Source organism: Anomaloglossus baeobatrachus, chromosome 11 (genome assembly GCF_048569485.1).
Source record: "Anomaloglossus baeobatrachus isolate aAnoBae1 chromosome 11, aAnoBae1.hap1, whole genome shotgun sequence".
NCBI lineage: Eukaryota > Metazoa > Chordata > Amphibia > Anura > Aromobatidae > Anomaloglossus > Anomaloglossus baeobatrachus.
In genome coordinates this window covers 19963215-19989494 of record NC_134363.1, presented here as the reverse complement: position 1 = coordinate 19989494, position 26280 = coordinate 19963215, and the positions used below count along the sequence as shown (strand labels likewise).

The following is a 26280-nucleotide window of genomic DNA, read 5'->3' as shown; positions in this document are numbered from 1 at the left end:
TGCTGCGTCACACGCAGCGATGTGTGCTGCCGCAGGAACGAGGAACAACTTCGTTACTGCTGCAGTAACGATTTTTAAGAATGGACCCCCATGTCGCTGATTAGCGATTTTGCACGTTTTTGCAACGATGCAAAATCGCTTATCGGTGTCACACGCAACGGCATCGCTAATGCGGCCGGATGTGCGTCACAAATTCCGTGACCCCAACGACTCCGCATTAGCGATTTCGCAGCGTGTAAAGCCCCCTTAAGTCATTTTTCATAATTTACAACTATAAATCTATCAAGTGCATATAGAGCAGAGCAATCCTCTGATGCCCTATAGTATGTGTTCCTCATTCTATACTAAATGCATAAGACATTGAACTAAAATTAGCCATAATGTGTAAGAGATAAATATTTGGCAACCATGGCAAAATTGCAAGTGCTTTATTATATTTGTGAACACTTTTAGGTCTTGCTGTGTTTTTCTTGCTTTTTTTGTATTTTTTCTATGCGTTTTTGGTGTATGATTTGGCTATAGCACATGTTTAAAGTGCACCAATCACCAGGATTTTCCCATATAACCTAAAGCCAGTGCTATACTGGCACTATCAGGCTGATTCTATATATACCTTTACTGGTCAGCTAGGATGTAAAGGTTTTGAAAATCAAGCAAGTAAAGTTTGTAAAATAAACAGCATTATGATAGCTAAAAGCTGGGGTGGGATTTGATAGTGATTTATGCCCCTGTCCCTGTCCATACCCCATCTATTATTTATGCTAATTCTATTATAGAAGGTTGTGGCTATAAATCAGAGTGGCTAGAAGGACCTTGCTGATGTCATACCCATGTGACCGGAAGGGTCGGGGCCTCAGCCAAGGGAAAAATAATGCTGCTTCTGGGTATCAGCTGTGTTGGCTGAGGCCCCTGCCCCTTCTGGTCACATGGGTATGACATCAGCAAGGTCCTTCTAGTCACCATGATTTATAGCCACAACCATTAGTAAAATGGTAACATCTAAATCCCAGTGGTCAGAGAGACCTCTGCTGATGTCATGCCCATGGGAAGAGAAAGAGTGAGGCCTCCAACAGTATTGCTGCTACCAGGAAGCAATACTTTTTTTCTAAGTCCACATGGGCATAGAGTTGATTATAATAGAAGCAGGGGTCTGGCGGTAAAATCCCCAGATTGGGGGGTTCATGATTATAATGGATGAGAAGAAACCTCATCACGCCCACAAACGAAGCTGACTAAGCCCACTATCCAAGCCGGCCACACCCAAGGTCCTTCTAGCCACTGGGATTCAGACACAACCTTAGTAAAATGCCTCTATAAAGGAATTAGCATAAATAACAGATAGGAGAAGAACAGGGAGGGGGCGGGAATCACTATGAAACCCCACCTCAGTTATCAGCTGATTGGCATCTGCTGTCAATCAAAAAAATGGTGGAAAAACAGTGAGACACTTGACATGCTGCTTCTTTAAAAAACGGAACATTTTTTCCATTTCATTCCAGAAAAAAAAACAATTGTGTGCATGAGATTTCTGGAGTCTCATAGGTTTTGCTGGTACTGTAATATACAGCTTTTGATTTGTATGAAAATCATGAAAAAATGCTGCACCCCCCCCCAGCAAAAACACAATGTGTGAACATAGCCCTTAAAATGGAATTCAATCTAGTAGAAAAAAGTCTGTGGCACTCACCCAGAAAACTTCAATTCAATGGGATGCCAAGCAGCACGCTGTTCTGCAGCAGTTCTGATCAGCTACGTCTTTATGTATATGTATCAGAAATGAAAGACTCTATTGAGATTAAAATTCAGCAGAAATTTGGCCAATAAATTTGTCTAATATTGATGTTATTGCAAGTGACGCACCCACAGGATCTTGGGGGTTATTTGTCACCGAGCCGATGTAGGAGAGGGATGTCACAGAGGACAGGCCTGGTTCCGTGACCCCGACAGTGTCAATAAAAGATGGAGGGAAGGGAATATTTACAGGGGAGAGGGTTTGTATTCGTGACGCCACCTGTGGTATGTAGCCAATTTAGGGGCCACCACTGCGTGAGGTGTCCACTGAGGCAGATGGTGCTGCCGTTTGGGTGTTGCAGCTCTCCACAAGAAGAGCTTAGACCCCAAGGAGGATGGGAGTGGTAGTCTTTGTGATTTGGGGTGCAGAACTGAGGACGCCGATAATAACTGGACAACGCAGGGGCTATGGTTTCCTTTACCTTTACTTGGCAGTTGTTATTACAGGCCCGGGAGTCTGGTCCAGAAGATAATGAGGGTCCGGTCAGCCTGGTAGCAATGAAGGGATTCACGTTGCCAGGTGGGTTGGAGGACTTCCTTGTTGCGCTAAGTGTTTGAGTCTCTGTGGCTTGGAGCCGAACCACAGTGACCCTCTTCCTAGTTGTTGTTTGTCCTTTCCATTATAGCGCGCAGCTTGAGCCGGTCACAGTCGCGGTACGCCTGTGTAGCCGCGGCCCCAGGCTCTATCATGCTGGGTCGCCTTTGGTTGTTCATGTGGGCCAGGGGACTTGAAATCTCCTGCTCTTTGGGCTTCACTGATGGGGCTTTAGCCCCCAACAGTCTAGGACCCCGATCTCCTGCTTACTGCACCTGGTCCTGGGAGAGCTAAATGAGACAGCTCTCTTTCAGTGACCATCTGTACTGCTCGCCTTTGATGGTCTGAAGTGTTTCACTTTCTGTTCATGTGTGTGACTGTAACTCCTCCTCCAGGCCAGAGATCCAAAGGGCCAGCGTCTGCGTGCAAAGGGGCTCCTCCGGCACCTATACGTCGGGGAGCGGACTACCGGTGCACAGGCATTGGAGTCAACATACAAACACAGGTGCAGGGAAACGACAGCCACCATCAACCCATCCAGGGAAACACTGCAGCCAGCTGCGGGCCCTGTCCATCCAGCCATTTGGTTTACCAGAGACTGTGTTCATCTGTGTCTGAGTGAGTACACTAGTGCCATCCGGCACCGCGCCGCTTTGCACCGCGACCCTGCACTCTGCGAGCCCCATCCTACGGAATCCAACCTGTCACCGGGCCCCGGGACCAACAGCCCCTACCCACGGAGCGGTAAACACCTAGCTGTTCCCCGCCATCACTCCCGGGAACCCCGTCACCAGCAGCGGTGGTGCCCACCATCACCACAACCCGTGGGTGGCGTCACAAACTCTATCCATCCCAAAAACCAATCCCAAATCCCATTTTTACTCGTGGGCGAGGAGCGCTGCTCGAGCTCCGGGTCCGGCCCTGCTCGAGACACCGAGGAGAAGGCACCGGATCCGAGCGCGATTTCCCCGAGCAGCCCCCACGACGGGGAACTGGCCCCCGCCCTCGACACTAGACAGTGATATTAGGGGTTTAATGAAGTTTATTGTAGCTAGATAGGTCAGCAATAGTTTAGAATAGGGACATGCAGTGTAGGGAGAGATGTTGATGTACAAGTCGGCATATTACATCATAGAAGTAGGGATTGGAGATACTAGTAGTGCCTGAAAAACAGTTGTCAGTGAGGCATCCAAATCGATATTTCTGCCTGCTCCAGATTACACAGGCCATCACATTTATAGTTATTGTTACTGCAGTATCTATACACTGCATCTTGGCAATTAAAATTGCCTTTAGAAAATGTTAAAACACCGCTCTGGGTATAGCCATGAATTTTTCTCCTTCCTTTCCATATATACTATAGGAGTGAATATGTCATCATGAACATCCAAGTGCTCCTCTCTTGATACTTTAGTTTGAAAATGGCTGGCTCCATAGACCCTGGAGCCTGGGAAGGCCATGCATGATTAGGGTGCAAACCTAGTGGTGGCACTACAGGTGCGTCTCGGTGACCTCACATATGCACTGCACGAATCAACCGGATTTTACTGCAATTTCTATGGCAGTATTATGTTCTGGATGTGGTTCTGAAGAAGTCTCAGTTGCTGTGTGCTCATTTTTTAAAATTAAAATTTCAGCCCACAGCTTGTGTGTTGCATGGACTGTAACTCACTGGTGCTTTAAGGCCTTATGGGAAAAGGGCAATTGATGCTACTGTACTGCTGTTATCTGCCTGAAAGGTTTTTGAATGTCGAAGCTCCAAGATGGGTCTTGTCTGTCGTGGCATGGGTATGGGAGCACCAGTCCTACACCTGTCTGTCATGCACCTCAATGTTTTCTTTCCTATCTGCCAACATTGTGAAAAACTACTCAGTAGAGGCAAAAATTCAGTAAATTTGAGTACTACATGCATGAACCGGTACAAGCGCAAGCAATATGCATTACCATGCTAATCTCACTGCGTTGAAATGCAGACTACCATGCCCACCCAACCATCGGCCACCAAGTCAACTGCATCTGATGCTTCCTTCTTTTGTGCTCAACCCCTCTTGAGCCCAGCAGTTGGGTGTCCCAGTCAAAGTTGCCATTAATGAGGTTTTACCAAGAACTTAGGACTACCAAAATTCTGTGATCATTACCCAACATTCTTCATTAGTGGACAATAGTGTAATGCATGTCTTCACTATTTAAAAAAAAAAATGTCAGCCCACACCCTCTGTGTTGCATGGACTATAACTCCCTGGTGTTTTAGGCCTTGTGGGGAGTGGGCAATTGATGCTACAGTGCTGCTGTTTTTAAAGGCAGAGACTACAAGATGTGTCGCCAAATGCTGTGTAGAGGTTAGTGCCAGTGTTCTTGGAAAGAGAGGCCTATGCCTGCCACTAATGTATGTCTTGATTTAAAAAATTTTTTTCAAAAAATACCGGTCCACAGCTTGTGTGTTGAATGGACTGTAACTCCCTGGTGTTTTTTGAGGCCCTATGGGAAGGAGGCAATTGATGCTACTGTACTGCTGTTTTTGAAGGCAGACACTACAACATGTGTCTCCAAATGTTGTGTAGAGTTTACTACCCGTATTCTTGGAAAGAGTGGCCTATGCCTGTGACTGATGCATGTCTAGATTTAAAAAATAAAAATACTGAAAAGAGAGGCCTAAGCCTGTGACTGATGAACATTTTTATATATAAAAAACCAGCCCACAGCCTGTGTGTTGCATGGACCCTTTTCCCTGCTCTTTTCATGCCCTATGGGGAGGTGGGCAATTGATGTTACTGTACTGCTGTGTCCCTGAAAGGACTTTTAATGTCCAGACTACAAAATGGGTGTGAAACTTATGTCTTGTGGGTAGGGCCAGGATTCTGTGATCAAGAGGCCTAGACCGGTCACTATAACGTGTCTTCCTTTTTGTAATTCTAATGCCAGACCACAAGCCTGTATGTTGCATGGACCGTACCTCCCTGCTATTTTAACGCCATATGGGGAGGTGGCAATTGATGTTATCATACCATTGTGTCGCTGGAAGGATTTTTAATGTCCAGAACCTAAAATTGGGGTGAAACTGATGTTCTGTGGGTAGTGCCAGGATTCTGTGATCAAGAGGCCTACACAGGTCGCTGTAGTATGTAGAGGAGGCAGTTGATGCTATTGTACCACTGTATCCCTGGAAGGATTTTAATGTTGAGACTACTACATAGGTCTCCAAGTTGTGTCTTGTCTGTACTAGCAGAGGTATGGGAGCACCAGTCCTACACCTGTCTCTCATCCACCGCTATATTTCTTCTGTCAAAAGTCTAGGAAGATAATGGCTATGCCAAAACAGTGGTGCTAAACTGTAAAAATGTTTTTTGCTGATTTGGAAGCTTTTTGATCCCTCCAAAGGTATTTTCTGAGCCTCATATTTGGCTTTCCATTAAATCCAATGGGTTTTGGAAAGATTCGATAAAAGTTTGAAGTTTGGCTTGTTAAATATTCGCTAGCATGTGTTTGCTCATCTCTGTCTGCTGGGTGTTTGCTCATCTGCTGGGTGTTTGCTCCTCTCATTTTTTTGAGACATTTTTCATTTCCTGAAATAATTGTGTAAAATTTTGCAAGCAATTTTAATTTTTTTTTCCCTGCAGCAATTTTATAGAGATGTTTCATTGAACTGTTCCTAGTTTGGTGCATTTTCCATCATAAGATGTCTTAAAAAAGAAACATGCACACTCAATCCTCGCTCTAGGCATTTTAATCACCTGAAGTTGAAAAAATAATGCAAAAAAAACCTATATAAATGAATATTAAGTCTTTTTACAATAGAAATAAATAGGAACAATTTTTGAAACATTTTTCAGACATTTTTTAGAGAGTAAAGTCTCGAAAAGATTTCTCAAATAAGTTAGATTGCCGGTATCTTCAAATAACAAAGGAGTTATCTAGGCAAAATTGGAAGGAAGTTAATATGGTAGCAAAATATATGACACCAATGTCTAATTGGTTGTTGTTCAATTTTTATTTTGGCTTTCCTAGTTGACATCTGTCAGATTACAGACGGAAAATCCCCATTGATTGGACATTGGTGGCAACGACAAATTAGTGGACAACCTCATTTTTGTTCGCACCAAGGTTTAAAAGAAGCAACAAAATTCAGCAGATTCTGTGTAAAAAACATTTATGAAATCATCTGCAATAGAGGAAGTTGTATATTTTAGGAAATAAACAAGTAACACCCTCCCTCATAGTCAAGCCGGAGAAGATAGAGCTCTGTCCTCTTGAACGCAGAGACTCGACATGTAAGTAATGATTTATTATGTCTCCATAAATTTATTGATTTTATACTACTATAGGATCTATAAGTAAAGCTTATTGTGATATCTTGTATATTTGTAACTACCACTGCTTCAGTATTTGGTATTGTTATGTCTGCAGACCCTCTAACCTCCATCTTCACTCCTGGGCCCCCGCACAGTTCTTATCAGCAGTCTGGGCACTCTACTCTCCAGGCTCAGCAGCTGTCGTGCCCGGACCCTTAACATTAAGAGCCACACTGTCCACTTTATCAAAATTGTCAAGGGGGCTGGCACTCTGTCCCCTCATTTGCACAAGAGGGCACTCACCAGCCTCCTGTACCATCGATCCCCTTGAGGCACATGGCATGTCTCCACATCATGCTACCCACATCCCCAGTGGCGATCATCCAGGTGCAGGGTAAGGGACCAGATCTCTTCCAGGTGTGGCACAGCCAATACTTGGTCACTTTGGTACCACCCCCGACTTGGGCACCATCACCTAATTGGGGTGATGCCGGTGCCGGTGTGCCACAACCCGGCATGACTCACCTGGAGGGGACCCGAGGGGCCCCACCCCCCACAGCATCCACAGACTGAACACCCTGCCACTGGGCCAGCACTAGGCATGGCTACATCAGCCCGCCCACTACAGGTCGCAGCAACCCCAACCAACTGGCTGCTCCCCACAGTCGGAGATTTACCCCACCATGGCTACAAAACGCTGACAATTCTGAAACTTCTTCCTCAGGATCCCCTCATGGAGTGCCCCCACTGCCACCTATTCCTCTTTTAGCTCCTGTACCCAGGCTGCCAGGTCCGCACACCTCTTGCTATACATATGGTCATGCAAGAACCTGACCTCTTTAAGCTCTCCCTGTAGCCTGCCGATCTTCACTCCAAACAACACATATTCTTTAAACATGTGGGTAACCCCGGTGATACAGGTACCCACACTTTTTCAGGGGTCCATGAAACCCCAATACTTCTCCAGCCAGTTTGAACTTGTTTATTCTCCATGATCCAGCTACTGGTTAGTATTTTTCAACTGTTTTTTACTGTTAAACTAACAGTACATAAACTCTCATATAGTTGATAATCTGTCCTTTTTTTATCCTTTTTTACCACTTTTACACCATGAATTTTTATTTTCACCCTTAGTACACATTTTTATGCTCCTTTTTTATTATTCCTTTAATAATTGTCATCAACATATACGGTATGTCTTCATTATATATATATATATATATATATATATATATATATATATATATATATATGTTGCACCCAGGGGGCAGGGGGGGTTCAGGCACAGGGTCTCGTACCTGAGTTACTCGTCACCGGGCCAGGGTGATGGTCTGGGATGTCGCGGTGGAATGCGCGGCTTAATTTCCCGAGGTGTACACAAATAAGGAGGGAGGATGATGGGGGTTATAGTAGGATGATTGTTGTGACGCCACCTGTTGTATACGGCCAGGGATTAGCCACCGCTGCTGTCGCTGTCCTCCGGGGCAGATACTAATAGCAGCTGAAGATGGTATAGTTTCCCATAGATGGAGTGGGCTCTATGGAGGATGATGAGCGGAGTAGTGATGGTGATGGCCCTTGGTGCTGAGGCGCGGGGCGGCGGTGCCGGTATTGAGAGTTCGAGACAGTTGCTGCGGTTCCAGTTGTCTTTACTCACTCTTTGTGACGATCGCCCGGGTAGTACCGGTCTCCCGCTGTGATGTGCCCCATTGACCTTGGATAATTTAGAAGCAGTCACCGGTGTTTTAAAGAAGAAAGTCCTTTTTTAGAGTTGCCCTTCCAGCCGGGAGGAACCTAGATGAGCGCTCCGCTCAAAGCCGCAGGCCCCGAGAAGAAAAGAAAGTAGTGTCTTGTCCCAGAACTGGTGTCCCAGGTCAATTGTATGAGGTATGTGTGAGTTTGCTCCTATTTCTACCCCAAGTGGAATCCCCCCCTCAGAAGGCTGTCCTAGTGACCGGGATAGTCCAAGCTTCGTATTGACCAACCCCCTGCCTACCCTAGTCCAGCTCCCCAGTGAGAAGGCTCCTAAGCTTTATGTAAGGTATGAATGTGGAACAGCAGTGATTAACCCCCTTCTTACCAGAGTTGAATACTGCAGCTTAAATGAGCTGCAATACCCTATGGCGACTGGAGCCTCAGGGGTGCCACATATCATTTTTTTCAATGTTCATTCACATTTGATCGTTCACATTGACTAATCCCTATAGAAATAATATTTTCCACCTGCACCACTTTACCAAATTATATTCCAAATCAGCTATAGCAAACCGTGCACGTCCATCTTTTTTATTTTCATCTTTTCTCCTAGGGTTCTAACACGTTTACTGCAGCTTTATATGAACAATACATTTATTTGGTTTTTTTTTTCTCTGGCCGCATATGTATATATGATTGTGTATTGGTAGATAACAGCGAGCAGCAGTGTGGTTGGTGCAGTGATGTTGGCCGGCCTCTATACTGCTTTACTGCCTTCAGCAGCTGCTCCACCTCCTGCTGCATGGGGGTCCTGCGCTGAGACACCACACAGCACCGCCATCACGAAGACCCTGCACTCAGGACGCGTCCAGCGTTATATAGTGAATGTTAGCTACATAAAATGACTGTGTCTTCTCGAGACCCAATAATGTGATATAATATTATGCCACATGTCAGGAAGGGGTTAAAAATAAAGAAATAAGATAAATAATCATAATCACAATCATAACAATTTTTTCAAGTTTGAGCTTTCACTTTTATTTGTTCATTTATCCGGATTTACGGGGTCACATCACAGACTAATTAGTCTTTATGAAGGATGTGCAGCAAAGTTCTATATATTGGGTCAGTGCTGGGAAGTATCATCATCAGCCCACAGTATTGTATAATAATCCCCTCATAGAGCAGAATATATGTATAACAGGTAAATACATAGAAAGAGCAGAGCATTTGTGTAACGGAATGTTCCGGTAAATACATACAAATAGAACGTTCTAATGACAGTAACACATTCTTGTGTTTTCCATCTTCTCGGTGTCTATGATCAGATTTCCAGATAATCCTAATCCAGAATGGACCCTATGAAGCAGATTTATCTTCTCCTCATCTGTCAGGGTAAATATTCTCACAATTACAGAATAATCTGATATAATGGGATTCTGTGACCCCGGCCTCATGTTCTGCTCATTGTCTCCAGGCTTCTATCTGGGTTCTCTAGGTCAGCGATGGACGTTCCCTTCTAGAATTTATGCTCTTCTTGATTCCTGTGTGGAGATTCCTTGTACATATCATCCTGATGGGAGATCAGGAGCATCCAGCACTGTCTGGTACTTATATGCTAGCAGGGGCTATCCAGAAATCCTAAACACCAAGGACTCATCTACAGTAATGGAGGAATACAAAGATCGGACCTCACTGGTACCGGGAAATAACAGCTGCACCCTGCGGATAGACCCTGTGAGGAGAGAAGATGGGGACAAATATTATAATCCAGGGATCGCAGAAGACAGAACAATAAATGCAGATTATAAACAGAATAGTTTTGTTCTTCTCTCTGTCACAGGTAACTATAGAAAATATCCAATATTCCAGGAACCAGTAGAAATCTTCTTACTTATCTTGTCTCATTATATTAATTAATAATACAATTATTCCTAAAAAAACAATGTATATGATGAGTTTTATAGTGTGTGTTGTGTTACATATTCATGAATGGGGTGGATGGGAGGAAATATGTCATGAATGTATATTGGCTGGACATAGAGGACTACATAGAGAAGAGATAGAAGAATAAAACTGGAAGAGCAGAGAAATGTGTTATATTGGGTGTAAAGCCGCCAAAGTGGCTGTATCCAAAGCAAATAATAGTTGAAAAAAAACAAAGTCAGCCCTCCAAAATAGAAAAATAGAAAAAAGTGGACTTTATTAGGCCATGTGGCAACATTTTGGTTAATAGTGATGGTCGAGCCCACAGATATCCGGAATCAGCGCGTCCAACTGGATTTAAAAAAACCAAAGCAAGTTATTCTGAATGTCTACCCGGATGCAGATCCCCATATAAGTCTATGGGGACACAAATCATGCACTTTAAAATAGTGGTAGAAAAGCAAGGTCGGGATTAAAGCAGGTGCGCTGTACTTACCGAGTCCCCCACGAGGCGGTATCATTACTTCCAGGGCTGCTCATTACCCACATACATATTCTCTGCTTTTCCCCACCCACTGGCAGCCCCGCCATCTCTAATTGGTTGCAATCAAACCGCGCCACCACCTTGTGCAACAGCTAATGATGGGTGAACCCGAACTCTAAAGGTCGGGGTCTATACCGAACACATAGTTTTCATGCACACGATCCCGAACACGAGCTTTCCTGGGAAGCTCGTATTACACTGCGGGTCCAATTTGGGTCCAGGGGCTGTAAAACAAGCACATTATTGAAAAATTCTAGAAGGTGGCCGGATTCTAACGCATCGGGTATTCTAGAATTTATTGTGTAGTTAATGTATGATTTTTGTTATATATATATAGATGTTGTTGTGTGTAGTTGAAAAGTGTTTGTGCAGGGGCTGTAAATGTTCTGGGTGTTCTCTGGGTGTAGGGGGGGTGAGAGCGGTGTTCTTTGTGTGTTGCGTTGTGTGTGTTGCATTTTTTTTGGAGCGCTGTGTATCTGCAGTGTTGTGTGTGTGTGTGTGGTGCTGTGTGTGTTGCACGGTTTGTGTGGGTGTGTGTGTGTTTTGGGGGAGGTATGTTTTGTGCAGTGTGTGTGTTGGAGGAGTAGTCCTGGGGAGAGAGGAGTATAATAGGAGGAGTAGTCCTGGGGGGGTGAGGAGTCTCATTAGAGGAGTAGTCCTGGTGCAGAGGAGGATAATAGAAGGAGTAGTCCTGGGAGAAGAGGAGTATAATAGGAGGAGTATTCCTGGGGGGAGAGGAGTCTAATAGGAGGAGTAGTCCTTGGGAGAGAGGAGGATAATAGGAGGAGTAGTCCTGGGGAGAGAGGAGGATAATAGGAGGAGTAGTCCTGGGGAGATAGGAGTATAATAGGAGGAGAAGTCCTGGGGAGAGAGGAGGATAATAGGAGGAGTAGTCCTGGGGGAGAGGAGGATAATAGGAGGAGGAGTCCTGGGAGAAGAGGAGTATAATAGGAGGAGAAGTCCTGGGGAGAGAGGAGTATAATAAAAGGAGAAGTCCTGGGGAGAGAGGAGTATAATAGCAGGAGTAGTCCTGGGGAGAGAGGAGGATAATAGGAGTAGTAGTCCTGGGGGGAGAGTAGTCTAATAGGAGGAGTAGACCTTGGGAGAAAGGAGGATAATAGGAGGAGTAGTCCTGGGGGAAGAGGAGTATAATAGGAGGAGTAGTCCTGGGGAGAGATGAGGATAATAAGAAGAGTAGTCCTGGGGGGGAGGAGTATAATAGGAGGAGTAGTCCTCGGGGGAGAGCAGGATAATAGGAGGAGTAGTCCTGGGGGGAGAGGAGGATAATAGGAGGAGTAGTCCTGGGGGGAGAGGAGGATAATAGGAGAAGTAGTCATGGGAAGAGAGGAGTATAATAGGAGGAGTAGTCCTGGGGGAGGAGTCTAATAGGAGGAGTAGTCCTGGGGGGAGAGGAGTCTACTAAGAGGAGTAGTCCTGGGGGGAGGAGCCTAATAGGAGGAGTAGTCCTGGGGGAGAGGAGTCTAATAGGAGGAGTAGTCCTGGGGGAGGAGTATATTAGGAGTAGTCCTGGAGGGGGAGGAGTCTAATAGTAGGAGTAGTCCTGGGGAGGAGGAGTCTAATAGGAGGAGTAGTCCTGGGGGGAGGTGTGTAATTGGTGGAGTAGTCCCGGGGTGTAGGTGTCTAATAGGTGGAGTAGTCCTTGGGGGGAGGTGTATAATAGGTGGAGTAGTCCTTGGGGGGAGGTGTCTAATAGGTGGAGTAGTCTTTGGGGGGAGGTGTCTAATAGGTGGAGTAGTCTTTGAGGGGAGGTGTCTAATAGGTGGAGTAGTCCTGGGGGAGGTGTCTAATAGGTGGAGTAGTCCTTGGGGGAGGTGTCTAATAGGAGGAGTAGTCCTGGGGGGTAGGTGTATAGGTGCCCAATGTGTGAGGGGGCATGGCCGAGCAATCAAAATGTGAGAGGGGCGTGGCCGAGCGGGCACAGTGCGGGGGCATGGCCGAGTGGGCATAATGTGAGGGGGCATGGCCAAGAAGGCACAGTGTGTGGGGGGCGTGGCTGAGTGGGCATAATGTGTGGGGGCGTGGCCGAGTGGGCATAATGTGGGGGGGCATGGCCGAGTGGGCATAATGTGCGAGGGGGGGTGGCCAAGCGGGCATAGTGTGCAGGGGGCGTGGCCGATTGGGCATAGTGTATGGGGGGCATGGCCGAGCGGGCATCGTGTAAGGGGGGCGTGGCCAAGCATGGCCAGTGTGCGGGGGGCGTGGCGGAGTTGGCATAGTGTGTGGGGGCGGGGCTCGGGTAACTATGCAAAGCGGTTTCCATAGTTACCCGATGTGTACCATGGTTACCGGCGTATGCTGGCTATGGCACGTGTGTGCAGGGAGACGGGGTAAGCTAGTAAGCATGGTACACATCAGGTAACTATTGAAAGCGACAGTGCTGGTTTATTTTTTATTTGCTGGTCTCCTGCTGTGGAACACGCATCGGCGTTTTTGAGAGCAGGAGACCAACGATTTGAATGGGCAGGGAGCTGGTAACAAAGGTACACAATCTGGTAATTAAGCAAAGTGGTTTCCATGGTTACCCGATGTGTACCATGGTTACCAGCGTACGCCGGCTCCGACACGATCCCAGCAACGCAAGGGTATGTCTCGGCTGGATTGCCGGTGTGGGCTCCCGGGAGTGCATCAGTCACCTGGGGGTCGGGGCTCCATGTGCGTTTGGGAAATGCGTGTGGGGGGCGTGGCCATGCTTAGCGTCCAATGCATGAGAGGGGCAGGGCCTGGCCGAGCGGCCAATGCGTGCAGAGGGCCGGGCCAAGCGGCCAATTCATGCGGGGGCGGGACTTGGCCAAGCGGCCAATGCATGCGGTGGGCAGTGCAAGTGGCCAATCCGTGCAGGGGGCGAGCCCAGGCTGAGCCGAGCGGCCAATGCGACGGTTGTCACTGTAATGACATCATTTTGGACCAAAACAGACAGACAGAATATGGCAATTATATATATAGATTATGATTATGCTTACAGATCCTGCGACATATCCTGCAGACTCTGTCTCCCTTCTTCTTCCGGGTCTGATCATTAACTTCTGGCGGTATTCACTGCACTGCTGGACTGCTGACACTCTGCAGTCATCAGCTGTTTTCGGCCGTGTTCGCGGTGATGTCATAGTTCACCCGAGTCCATGGCTGCCATGGACTCGAGTGAACTGTGACTGTCACTGTTCGAGTGTCGCATTGGTATCACCTGGCACAGCACACAATCTCCTGACAGGAGCAGGTCGGCTGCATGTATTTCCATGCAGCTAAGCCGCCCCTGTCCGGAGAGTGTGCGGCTGTGTCGGGTGATGCCAATGCGAGACTGCATGAAGGGAGTTTTTATTCAAATAAACTAATTTTTCCAGTTTGTGTTTTTTTTAACTTTATACTTCCTGGGTTAGTAATGGGGGTGTCTGATAGATGCCTCTCCATTACTATCTCCTGGACTTGATGCCAGCTGTCAATTCACAGCTGACATCAACCCCCAAAATATTACCCTGATTACCACCGCACCAGGGCAATCAGAAAAAGTCAAAATTGGGGGGATCTAATGGATGTGCCACTTCTGGGGCAGCTGTGGGCTGCTATAATTAAGCTGGGAAAGGCCTTATAACATGGCCCTCCCAAGCCTGATAATACTAGCCTGCAGCTTTCTGCTTTATCTTGGTTAGTTATCAAACATTAAAAGGATCCCACTCCGTTTTTTTTAAATTATTTGTTAGTTAAAAAAGGCTAAAAACACCCTTTAGTGCCCCTTGGAAGGCACTAAAGAATGCAAGTGTACAATATGTAAGGAGGGAACTTTGCTTTTGTCAACTTCCATGTGCCGAGCATTGCTTTACCAGGTCCTATATAGACCTGATGATGCGGTGTGGCCAGTACTCGGCATGGCTGCGGAAGTGCTCACAGCTGAAAACCTTGTTGATTGCAAACAAAATTTATTAGAATACAAACAGCATTCAAACTTTATGAGAAGTCTGTGTTCGAGCACCGGAGACCTATGATCGGTATGAACCCCAAACTTTACAGTTCACTCATTGCTACTATTAATTCTTTGTAGAGTTTTAGTAATCACAATCTCTGTTGATGCATGATTCCTAATAGAGAAACACCATTAAAGAATGGAGTCTGACGTAAAATATTTTATTCGACAGATCGAGAGTACATTCAACTTTATTTGTCTAGCCGTATGACTGAAGGAGAAGCCACCACTATACGATGTACGGTAGAGCACACGTGCCGCTCCAGTCCTCCATCTCTACAATGGAACAAACCGGGACAAGTTCATCATCAATCAGTGGAGATTTATGAAGGATCCTGGAGAGAAGAATCAGAGCTTACTTATATCCCTTCATATCTGGATGATGGGACCAATATCCAGTGCACGGCTACATATCCTAATGGACAAAGTTTTCATGAATTAGGAACGCTAAACATCACCAGTACGTACTATATATGACTGGTACAATATGTCATAACCTTTATTGTCCTCTATTACTCTGTCCCTCTATATATCTCTATACGTAAACATCTCAATGAATGATCTTAGAAAAATGTTCAATAAATCAGCAGCCATTCCATAATATCCGGTTGCGTCATGTCACGTGATAACGTGTCAATACAATCAGATTGTAGAAAATCCAATTTTTATCAGTCTATCCTCTTCATCATATCATGATATAAAGTTTCTTTTATACATGACTTGTCCACAGTATAGAGTGCGATGGTTTCCCGGTCAGCTTTTTAGCTTATCCTCCTACATGAGCTTATTACATTAGGTTATCATCTTTGATGTGGTAGAACCATGACCGACCCGAGGATCCTCCAGCACTACATTCCGTCTTTGCTCTGTATCATGTGATTATAGTGCAGTTTGCAATATATCATAGGTCCATGCAAAACCATTTGACTAAGATCAAGTATCAGTGGCTTGATAATTCAGGGGTTATTATTAGTAGACTAGATCGATACATTAATGCCCATTCCGTGGAAGGTTTTGGGTGAATGCTAGGTGTTGTATATAGTCATCTTCTTAGGTGACTTCGACTCCCCCCCCCAAGACTGAAGCCAACTAAAGCTGGCTTAAATTGCAAAGCTTGAGGTGAAGAATTGCCTCCTCAGGAGTAATGTCCCTCTGGTTCATAAATTTGGTGTAAGACACCAACTGTTTTCCATGACACTTATGCACTTTGGCCTTTTGGCTAAGGTGGCAAATTTTAGACAGTTTCTGATGATGATTCTGTCATTATTACACTTTCGCAATATATTTCACTTCATTTTCATCATGCACCAATGTCCATCACAAAATTTGTTTTGGTTTGATGCTCCTTTCCTTTGTGGGTTACCTTCCGATTGTGATGGGATTGGAGTGGAGGATGTGTGTCTAAGAGGTTCCACTTCCACCTATGTCTTCCATCTTCTCCTTCATGAGGAGATACAATCTAGACTGAGTAGTCAGTTACACAAACACTACTCCTCTCGTTAAGCTTTGATGAGGAGACACCACCGATCCCTCACTCTTCCTGTAGCCTAGAGATAGGGAAAGGATTATTGGGAATCCTTCTCCTTTTGACGAGGGCTGAAAGATACTTGAGCACTTTTTTGTGGCACCATTAAAGCTCTTTTGAACTTGGAAAAGGAAATAATCTAGGACTTTAAAAAAATAAAACTCCATTTAAAGCCAATTACACTATTTAATTACAAACCAAAAGAAAAGCATGGAAACAGAAAATGTTATGGATTTAACTAATAGACATTTATAAGAACTAAAAGGTCTAAATGATTATAAACTTTATTATATACATATAAGACATAACAGTTTTCTGGAAAAAAATCGGGTGTCACAGAAAATTGCGTACAGCCTGGATAAACCAATTTATAGTATTGACTGGTGCTGTTTATATAAAACGCAGTAAAGGCAAAAGTGAAGAATTACGGTAAATACAAAACAAACCTGACTAATCAAAAACCGGTATATAAATACATAGTAATAAATATAAAGCGCAATGAGGTAGTTATAAGATTATCACTAATAGTATGTGCATGATTATATATATGACGAAGTTAAACAGTAAAGGTGCAATCACCCAAGGTGCACGATACATCAAAAACAAAAAAAAGGTGCTACTATCTATGCCATGTGAACTACATGAGCGGACACATGGTACCAAAAAAACAGATCTATATACAATACATAGGATTAATATCCAGATATGTAGTAACAGTATACAGATAGAGGACATTAACCTCTGCATAGCAGCTGAAATCACTCAAGGTATATGTAAAGACACACAGTGGCAGTAGACAAGGCAAAGGACATTAACTTCTGTCCAACAACAGAAACCACTTAAATTGTATATAGAGGTACGTAGTGGCAGTATACACCATAAGGGACATTAACGTTTGTACAATAACACAACCATTCAAGATGTATATAAAGGCATGCAGTGGTAGCATAGAGAACCAAAAAACATTTTACCTAAGCACAACAGAAGCACCAGGTCTGTAACTGTGACACCCACCCCGACGTGCGTTTCGGCATTACCTTCTTTGCCCCAGCTTGGTTTTATTGTTCTTTGAAGCCCTGCACTCATGTTTATTTTTAGCATTGCTGTATATATATATATATATATATATATATATATAGATATTTAACAATACTTCCTTGGGTGTAGGTAAGGGGGCTTTTCTTGAACATTTCTGTGATTTATAAGAAATAGAATGAATTAGTCATTTGTTGCATACAAAGCACTGATGAAAACACTTATTCAGTATATAAATTTGTTTAACAGGAACACTAAAAAATGTGACTGTCATTGTCCTTGGAAAAGATGAAGTGATGGAAGGGAGTGACGTGACTTTACAATGTAACTGCATCTCCAAGACTAAAGTGAATAAGTATGAATGGTACGAAGGGAAGGATAAAACCAAATTACCAGATATAGGACGAGAGATCACCGTGAGGAAAGTGACCAGAGACATGGAGCCATATTCCTGCGCTGCAATAAATGATGATGGGAGAGGAGAACCAGCCCTGATGGAGATTCCTGTGCTATGTAAGTATACAACCTGGAGCAAAAGTACAGCGTAAAGTGGATGGGATTTATAGGAATCTCGTGCCCACTGTGCTTCTTTTTAACTCAGTGAAAACTGATTGTGCATGTTTCGAATTTTCAAAATGTCAATTTCTCTTGTGGGTACATTCATATTTTTGTGCCGATTTTCTCACTAGTATTGCATTATATGCAGAAAATTCACAGGTAAAAACAGATTTGCATTTTAAGCTTTTCCAAACACCAAAAATACATGTAATCTGTGCATGACTACAACAATAAAGTTTTGTCAATGCTAAATACCAGGAAGTATCAAAAAAGTTTATTTTCATTTAACGGCCTTCAGATCAATATGAAGCCATGGCGACTTGATGAATGGATGCTTTGTAGGAAGATCAATCTTGTGTAGCTTAGATAAGTCCACAAGGGTCTTCTACGCCAAGATAGGTCCACCAGGGTCTTCTCCGCCTAGATAGGTCCACCAGGGTCTTCTCTGCCTAGATAGGTCCACCAAGGTCCGCTCTGCCATTTCCTTAACAGTATCAAGCAATCAGGTTGCTGGTCTTCATCTTCCCCTTGTGAAAAACAAAGAAGCCTTATTTAAGAGTTACATAAAATAAAAGAGACGAAAACCACGGCATCAAGAATGCTATAAAAACACATGAAAAATCACAATCTAAAAACACAAGTAACTTCATTTTTGCAATAGGGGAACAAATGCTGCAGAAGTTCTGCAACATCAAAACCTCACCAAATACTGATTGTAGTAATGCAGCTTACACTGGCAAAAGTCGCAAATTGTGCAACCTCGAGTTGTGTTAAAATTTATAAAGTATTCTCCTGTTTTACTCAGATTTCTGGTGACAATTCTTTATACATTGGATCCAAAAAGAAAAAAAAAATAATAATGTAACCTGTATCTTCCCTGTAAAGGCCCTGTTACACGCAATGACAGATCTAACGATATATCGCCGGGGTCACGGATTCCGTGATGCACATCTGGTATCGTTAGTGATGTCGTTGCGTGTGACACGCACGAACGACCGTTAACAATGGAAAATATTCACCAAATTGTCCATCGTTGACACGTCATTCATTTTCATAAAATCATTGATTGTAGAGGACGCAGGTTGTTCGTCATTCCCGAGGCAGCACACATCGCTACGTGTGACAGCTTGGGAACAACGAACTACAGCTTACCTGCGGCCGACGGCAATGAGGAAGGAAGGAGGAGGGCAGGATGTTACAGCCGCTCATCTCCGCCCCTCCGCTTCTATTGGGCGGCCGCTTAGTGACGCTGCTGTGACGCCGCACGAACCACCCCCTTACAAAGGTAACTCCGTGTGACGGCTCCTAACGATATTGTGCGCCACGGGCAGCGATTTGCCCGTGACGCACAAACGACGGGGGCGGGTACACTCGCTAGCGATATCGCAAGCAATATCGCTGCGTGTAACACCCTCTTAACTCTAAAAATGCAACCAAAATTTGAAAAGTTGACATGTAGAATTAAAACAAAAAAATGTTCTCCAAAAATTAAAAGACCAAATATTGAAAGCTAAAATGGGAATTTTTAAAGCAATTTAGAATTGTTTAAAATGATTTTCTTTTCTTCTCCTTTGGTATCCGCACTACTGTGGTTCATTTTTCAATTTTTTTAGTTTTCTAATTTTTAGTACTAGATAAATATATGTTCTTCATCATCAGTGGGATTATTTAATTTTCCTCTTTCTGTAGATGCAGCTACTGGAGTTCACATCACCGTGAAGAATGAAGGTGGATCCAGTAAATTGATCTGTGATTTCCTAAGCAGCCGACCTGATGTAACTCATTACACTTGGAAGAAGGATGGATTCATATTACAGGATCAGACAGGGAAGACTCTGACCATAGACAATAATGTAGAGAACTCCGGGCAATATTCATGTATCGCTCACAACAGTGTCGGGAATTCCTCCTCTGAAGACATCAACCATACAGGTAAATGATCTGGAACCAGAAATGACTTGAAATCAATTCCTGCTCAAAGTTGATCAAATATGTCCTTTTTATAACAAAAAAAAGTCCAAACAATTTATTTTTTTTCAATTGCTCATTTTAATAAGAAATGTTTAAAAATTAGTGAAATTAATAGTTTTTCCTGTGGACCATAGGCTTAAAACTAGTCACACACTTCAACAGGTGTTATCTGTCTACCCTTAGCAATAAGATTAAACATTTGACTTTACTAAGTGTTTAGGTATTGTTATTGGGTTTGTCAGAAAAAAGTGGTATAAGAAGTTTCCTTTCTCTCAAGAGAACAAAAGGAACATACTCTCATAAAAATATTTTATTAATAAATATTAAAAAAGAACATATGTAGTGTTCTTATCTTACAATTTCGTACATCAAATAGACATATATATACAAGTGCAGGTGTAAAACATGGTTAACCCACGCCTAAGCACAGTTGTAGACAGTGGTTTATAGAGAGGGGGACAGATGTTAGTACGTCTCTGTCCAGCTAGTAGTCGTTTTAATGTACACTGTGCCTACCTCCTTGTTTGTAGATGTATATGTTGCTTATACTCCACTACAAAGATATCTAACTCTCGCTGTCCTTGTCAGCCTCCAGCAGGGATAACCACCACCAGAAAAGTGAAAAAAGTGCAAACAGATGAACCATAGACAAACAAACAGTGGCAATGCGTTAGCTGTCCAGGGTTCTCATATTAGGCATAAATTCCCTAATTAGGATTGCTGGATAATATTAGGTAGGAGCCTGGAGTTCCACTAGGCTAATGGATCCCCCTGCTCTCCTGACGCGTTTCTCCCCCCCTAACGCAGTAAAAAGGGGATCATCAGAGGATTTTTTGTGAGTCACTTCTCAAGAAAGGACACCTAAAGGGATGAACGAAAAAATATTGTAAGTATATAGATAATCACACGACTGCATTGTTTTAGGCACATATAGCTATATAGGTACACTTACAAGGGACCAGTTCTCTTAATTAGAGTGCTAATAGGTGTTCCCTCTTAGTATGTAGTTGTATGAGCGGACCGTTCAAATGCCCAGGATAAGGATGAAGCTTATTCAATAGTTGGTCCCTGTAGAAATGTGTAGGAAAAGGTGGGCGGGTAATTTCATATTATTCGTGTACTCAGGCAAAATTTCTCATACACATAACGTCTGGAGTTCTACCTGTATATATAGAGATGTAGTGGTATACACTCTTTTAATCAATATATAGGCCGGTTTTTTCTCCACTACAATTCACCAGGAGACGTATGGTCATATAATTATCATAGGTTATGTATTCGTCCCTCCTGTAGGGATAATAAGATATATGATTATACATGTCCTCTATTTGGGATATACTGTAGAGCGACACACATTTCCTGTATTTTGTATTAGATTACCTCTTGGTGGGACCAGAGTGGGTTTCTCAACCTTCAAATTACTCCGTGAATTGAATAAATAGGTGACCTCTTTTCAGGCAACAGTATAAGGTATGACAGACAGTATGTCCTGTAAGGGAATAGCATCATTGAATTACCACCTTTGTTGTAGACCATACATATGTGTGACTTACTGGTACTGAGGGGTATACCTGCAAGGGCTATCAGCGGTGTGTAGGTACAAACACCCCCTACCACAGGGATATAAAATGATGAATCGCTTCCTGCATTTCCTGCAATAAAACAACATAACGGATACATGTAGTTCTGGTTTCACTATCAGCCCAAGAAAGCATATTAGTACCATTATCCCGTCTTATGTGTCTATATATATATGACAGATATATTATAGTCACTGTCAAAATAGTAATAGTTTACTCCTCCTCTCTCGTATTGACATGATAATGGACAATTGCAGCTACCAATTGTGGCAGAGGTCCCAAAATATTCTTACGTATATACGTCTATTTAAATATATGAGAGGTTAGTTTACCTTGCCTTTAGGAGGGAATTTCTCTATGGCATAGTATTCCCATGCATTCCCATATCATTGTCTCACAGAGGTGTATACCTTCTGTGAGACTGCACGCAATAATGTCCAGTGCCACAAAGGCTATTTTGTTCATGCAGATGTATGGCTTCTAATTGTAGGGGCCACTGTCTGCAGCAGAAGGGTATCAGTGTACTAAGATAAACCCCCTATGACTGGTTAGAAAGCATACCTTGTTCTTGGAGCTCTACCAGTAAGGACTGTGAGTCCCGAGTGAAGCACACTCTAGCACACTGGGAGCTCACACTTGATCCCTGCCGTCTCAGTCTGTGCCTGCTGTCTGGACTGCTGCCCTGCACGCTCTGCGGGCCTTTTATTAAAGGGGTCCCGGAGGTGAGTTTGCTCCGTCCGAAAACCGGAAGTAGCGCGTGGCCGGAAGTGATGTAACGGAACTTTCACGTTCCCATGTCACAAGCTAGATCATGTGATCCAAACTGGGCGGGATTTAGGGAAACAACTTCCTCCAGTCCTATCTGTAGTGTGGAACGCATATGCGTTCCACAGGCACAGCAGTGTTGAAAATATGGCGATATTACTGTAGAACTTACGTACAATAGGCAATGCGTAGCGCTGCTTGTAGGAGTAAAATCCCCATAGATGATGTATATATATATAGATAAACAGTTAGTTTTTGCTTATATCACAGAATAGATCACGTGATCTGTGATAAATAAATGCAAATGATGTGTCATCCTTGTTGGTATGCCAAGCATATATATGGGGTTTTCAGAGGAGGACTTGTAATATATATATGTGTTAGTGCTAGCTCTATTAGGGGCATGCTTATGATGTCATTCTTGGTGGTATGACATACACATATAGACAGAGGAGGGCTTGTGCTCTAAATGGTGTTGGCAATATCCGTATTCGGGACATAATAGTGTTTGCCATATCCAGGGATTCACTCCTATTTATATCTTATAGGAGGCACCAGTTTCGTGGTGCTAATAGCTATCTTAAGGATTTCTATGCACTGTTCTTTGTAGACCACATTCCTCCTGAGGGTAAAGGGGTGAAGAGCGCATATATGTATATATATACACCCATTGCTGAAAAAAGGGTTACATTCTTGCCAATTTCCACATACCAACGTATAAGCGTAGATCCAACTACATATATGTGCTATTCCACTAGTGCAGTCTCAAAAAAGTATATGTTAAATATGGTAAAAATGACCATGTGCGGGGCATATCGTATATGCACAAAGCTTATGCCTATCATTATCAATCTGAACGACCCTAGGAAATAAGGGGGGGGGGGGATTTATGGGGTATAGTAATGGGCCCTGGACGAAAGGGCTGGACTAAAAGCTAAATGAAGCTATGAAAGCTTATGATCTCATTGAGACCGTCAGGGGAGACCGAATCTAGGAGGAAAGTCCATCTCGCCTCCCGCTGCAGTATTTTCCTATCCCAGTCTCCCTTCCTAGAAGGTTTAGGTATAACCTCTAAAGCCTGAAAAGAGATACTTTTTAGATCCCCGCCATGGGTATTGTTGACATGTCTGGCTATCGCTGTATCCCTTTTGTGCCGGATATCTCCTACGTGTTCTCCAATCCTGGTTCGTAATTGTCTTTTGGTCTTTCCCACATATCCCATGGGGCAAGTGCAGGTACAAAGATAGACCACTCCTTCAGTTTTGCAGTTTGCAAAGTCTCTAAGTCTGAATATTCTGTTGGTTTTATGGTTCAGGAAGGTTTTTGACTGATTAATATAGGGGCAGTAGGTACACCTCCCACATCTAAAAGTACCTACTGGTCTTCTTTCCAGCCAGGTACCTGTGCCTTTTGGCACTGTAAAGTGACTGTGGGTTAAATGATCCCTAATGGACTTTCCCCTCCTAAAGGTGACACTTGGGTAATCAGAGATTAGTTCACATATGTCAGGGTCGGCTTTCAGTATGGACCAATGCCGTCTTATGATTTCCATCACTCTCCCATTTTGATCATCGTATGTGGCTATCAGTCTCGTGATATCTCTCTTGTCCTCTTTTGGTTTGTGTTTGAGCAAATCTCTTCTATTTATGTCCTTGGCATGGTGGTATGCCTGTTCTATGGTGACAGCTGGATAGCCTCTGTTATGGAAACGCTCTTTCATATTCAGAGCCTGTATCTCAAATTCTCCAAGTGATGAGCAATTGCGTCTCAGGCGTAGAAATTGCCCTTTAGGAATGCCTTTCTTGAGTGGTATCGGGTGGTGGCTTTCCCATCTGAGGAGACTATTTGTCGCTGTCGGTTTTCTATAAATGGATGTACTCAAAGTTCCATCTCTGTTCTTTATTATTTTCACATCCAAGAATGCTAAACTGTCCCCCCCTATCTCATATGTGAACTTAAGTCCTAAATCGTTGTTGTTAAGATATCCCATGAATTCTAGGAAGAGGGAGACCCCCCCTGTCCACAAAATAAGGACATCGTCTATATACCGACTCCATAGATTAATGTGGGGACCATAGGTAGCATCCTCTTCTTTAAAGACATACCTATCCTCCCACCATCCAAGGAAAATATTTGCATACGTGGGGGCACAGGGGCTCCCCATGGCTTTACCCCTTATCTGATGATAGAACTTACCCCCAAACAGGAAGTAATTGTGCGTTAGTACAAATTGTAACATTTCAATCACAAACTTATTGTGCAAGTTGAGGTGATTACCCCTTGTCGATAGGTAATGCCAGACAGCTCCCAGGCCTCTATCATGAGGGATGCTACTGTACAGTTGTTCTATATCTATAGATATCAGTATGGTCTCAGGTTCCAAGACGATTCCCTCTAGTTTTGCTATTAAGTCATTGGTATCTCTGATATATGATGGTAGACTTACCACGAATGGGCGGAGGATTTGGTCTAAGTAGATGCTCGCATTTTGGCCTAGTGCGTCTATCCCAGAGACTATGGGACGACCTTTTAGGGGTGACAGGCCCTTGTGAATTTTTGGGGTCGCATAGAAGGTGGCAATTACTGGGAATTTAGGGAGAAGAAAGTCTGATTCTTTCTCCGAAATCAGCCTCAAATCTAGAGCTCTCTCCACGATGTTTCTCAACACATCTAGGTATTCATTTGTAGGGTCTACAGGTAATGTCTCATAGGTGGTCATGTCCGACAATATCCTATGACACATGATGGGGTAGGTGTCTGTGTCCATTATTACTATATTCCCACCTTTATCTGATGGTTTAATCGTGAGACTGTTATTTTTTCCAATCCCATAAGTGCTTCCCATTCCCCTCGTGTTAGGTTTGGTTTGGTGGATCTTATTTTGGGTTGAATGGCACACAGATCTTGGGTAACAAGTTTTGAAAAGATATCAAGACTGCTGCAGTCTGTCACCGGGGGCATCCTAGTGCTTTTAGGTTTTAGGTTAGTAAATGGGCCTTTACCTGTATGGTTACTATCTTCTGTGGATAGGTCTGCCAGCAATCTGACATCCTCTAACATTTCCACAGGTATCCCCAATCTTGCACATTCTGCCTTATCGTTATGTTTAAAGAACTTCTTCCATCTAAGTTTCCTTAGAAATAACTCCACATCTTTTACCCAATTAAACGGATCAAACCTAGTTGTTGGTACGAAGGATAAACCATAGCTTAATACACGTTTTTCTGTATCCGTAAGTACATAGTGTGACAGGTTAATTACCTGGTGTCCCGCAGGTTCCAATGGGGCTATCTTCTCTTTTGGTTTCGTTGTATCTGATTCCTTAGATTGTATGGGTCTCTGTCCCCTAAAAAAGAGGATGATGGTACTGGAGGAGCTAGTGACGGTGTTGGAGGTAATAAAGGGGCAGTGGGGCCAGTTTGGTATGTTGGTGCAGTCTGCTGACCAGTCCCCTGTGCCGGCAATCCAAAGAATGAGGGTAAGGTAGATCGAGGCTGCTCTTGATTCCATGATCTGGGTTTATAGTTGGATCTGTTCCAATTATTCCTATTTCTAAAGTTTTTCCTACCTCTACTCCTACTTCTATTCTGCTGGCCTTGGAGTTCCGCGTCAGATAAGTCTGATGAGGAGAGGTCAGCTGACAACCTACCTATGGGTGCCACTGAGTTTTTATTACTGCCTGAGAAATCTCCCAGATCTCTCAAGAAGTGTTTATGTTTTCTTGTTTTAAGATTCTGTTGATATTTGTCAACTGCCAGCTGAAGGGCTATTTCTTTGTTATCAAAATCAGGGTCTCCCTTAAATTTCAGGGCTTCCTCCCTAAGTGCCTGGAGGTCTTTTGAAGACTTCTCTAGGGTAATTTTCTCCTCCTCCACCAGAATGGTCATTAGTCTTATAGACGAGTTGGTCAGTTCCTCTTCCCACTTTTTAATTAGACTATCTGTCCTAGACCGTTCAGCAGGGATCAAATTGATCCTAAGTCCTCTAGGAACAATTCTCTGTTTGACGTATTGTTCAAGCGACTGCACCTCCCACCACGATTTGATGTTTAGTTTATACGCTAACAGGAGGTCCGAAAAAATATTTCTCA

The 26280-nt window shown here is 43.7% G+C and overlaps 1 protein-coding gene across 3 annotated transcripts in view; it reads left to right on the top strand.

Annotated features, from left to right (window-relative positions):
- The first annotated feature begins 6350 nt into the window (after nt 1-6350).
- Nucleotides 6351-26280, top strand: part of LOC142257222 (B-cell receptor CD22-like) — a 53279-nt gene continuing 33349 nt past the window's right edge. For 2 of the 3 annotated variants that reach the window (XR_012727599.1, XM_075329370.1), the window contains exons 1-6: nt 6351-6594; nt 9639-9705; nt 9788-10153; nt 14929-15216; nt 17566-17829; nt 19564-19806. Coding sequence is in view for 2 of the 3 variants with exons in the window: in XM_075329370.1 (XP_075185485.1) it covers nt 9663-9705; nt 9788-10153; nt 14929-15216; nt 17566-17829; nt 19564-19806 (1204 nt within the window). In the remaining variant the exon portion in view is untranslated. Of the gene's footprint in view, nt 6595-9113; nt 9198-9638; nt 9706-9787; nt 10154-14928; nt 15217-17565; nt 17830-19563; nt 19807-26280 lie in introns of those variants that run through there. The other variant, XM_075329371.1, reaches the window with a different exon arrangement.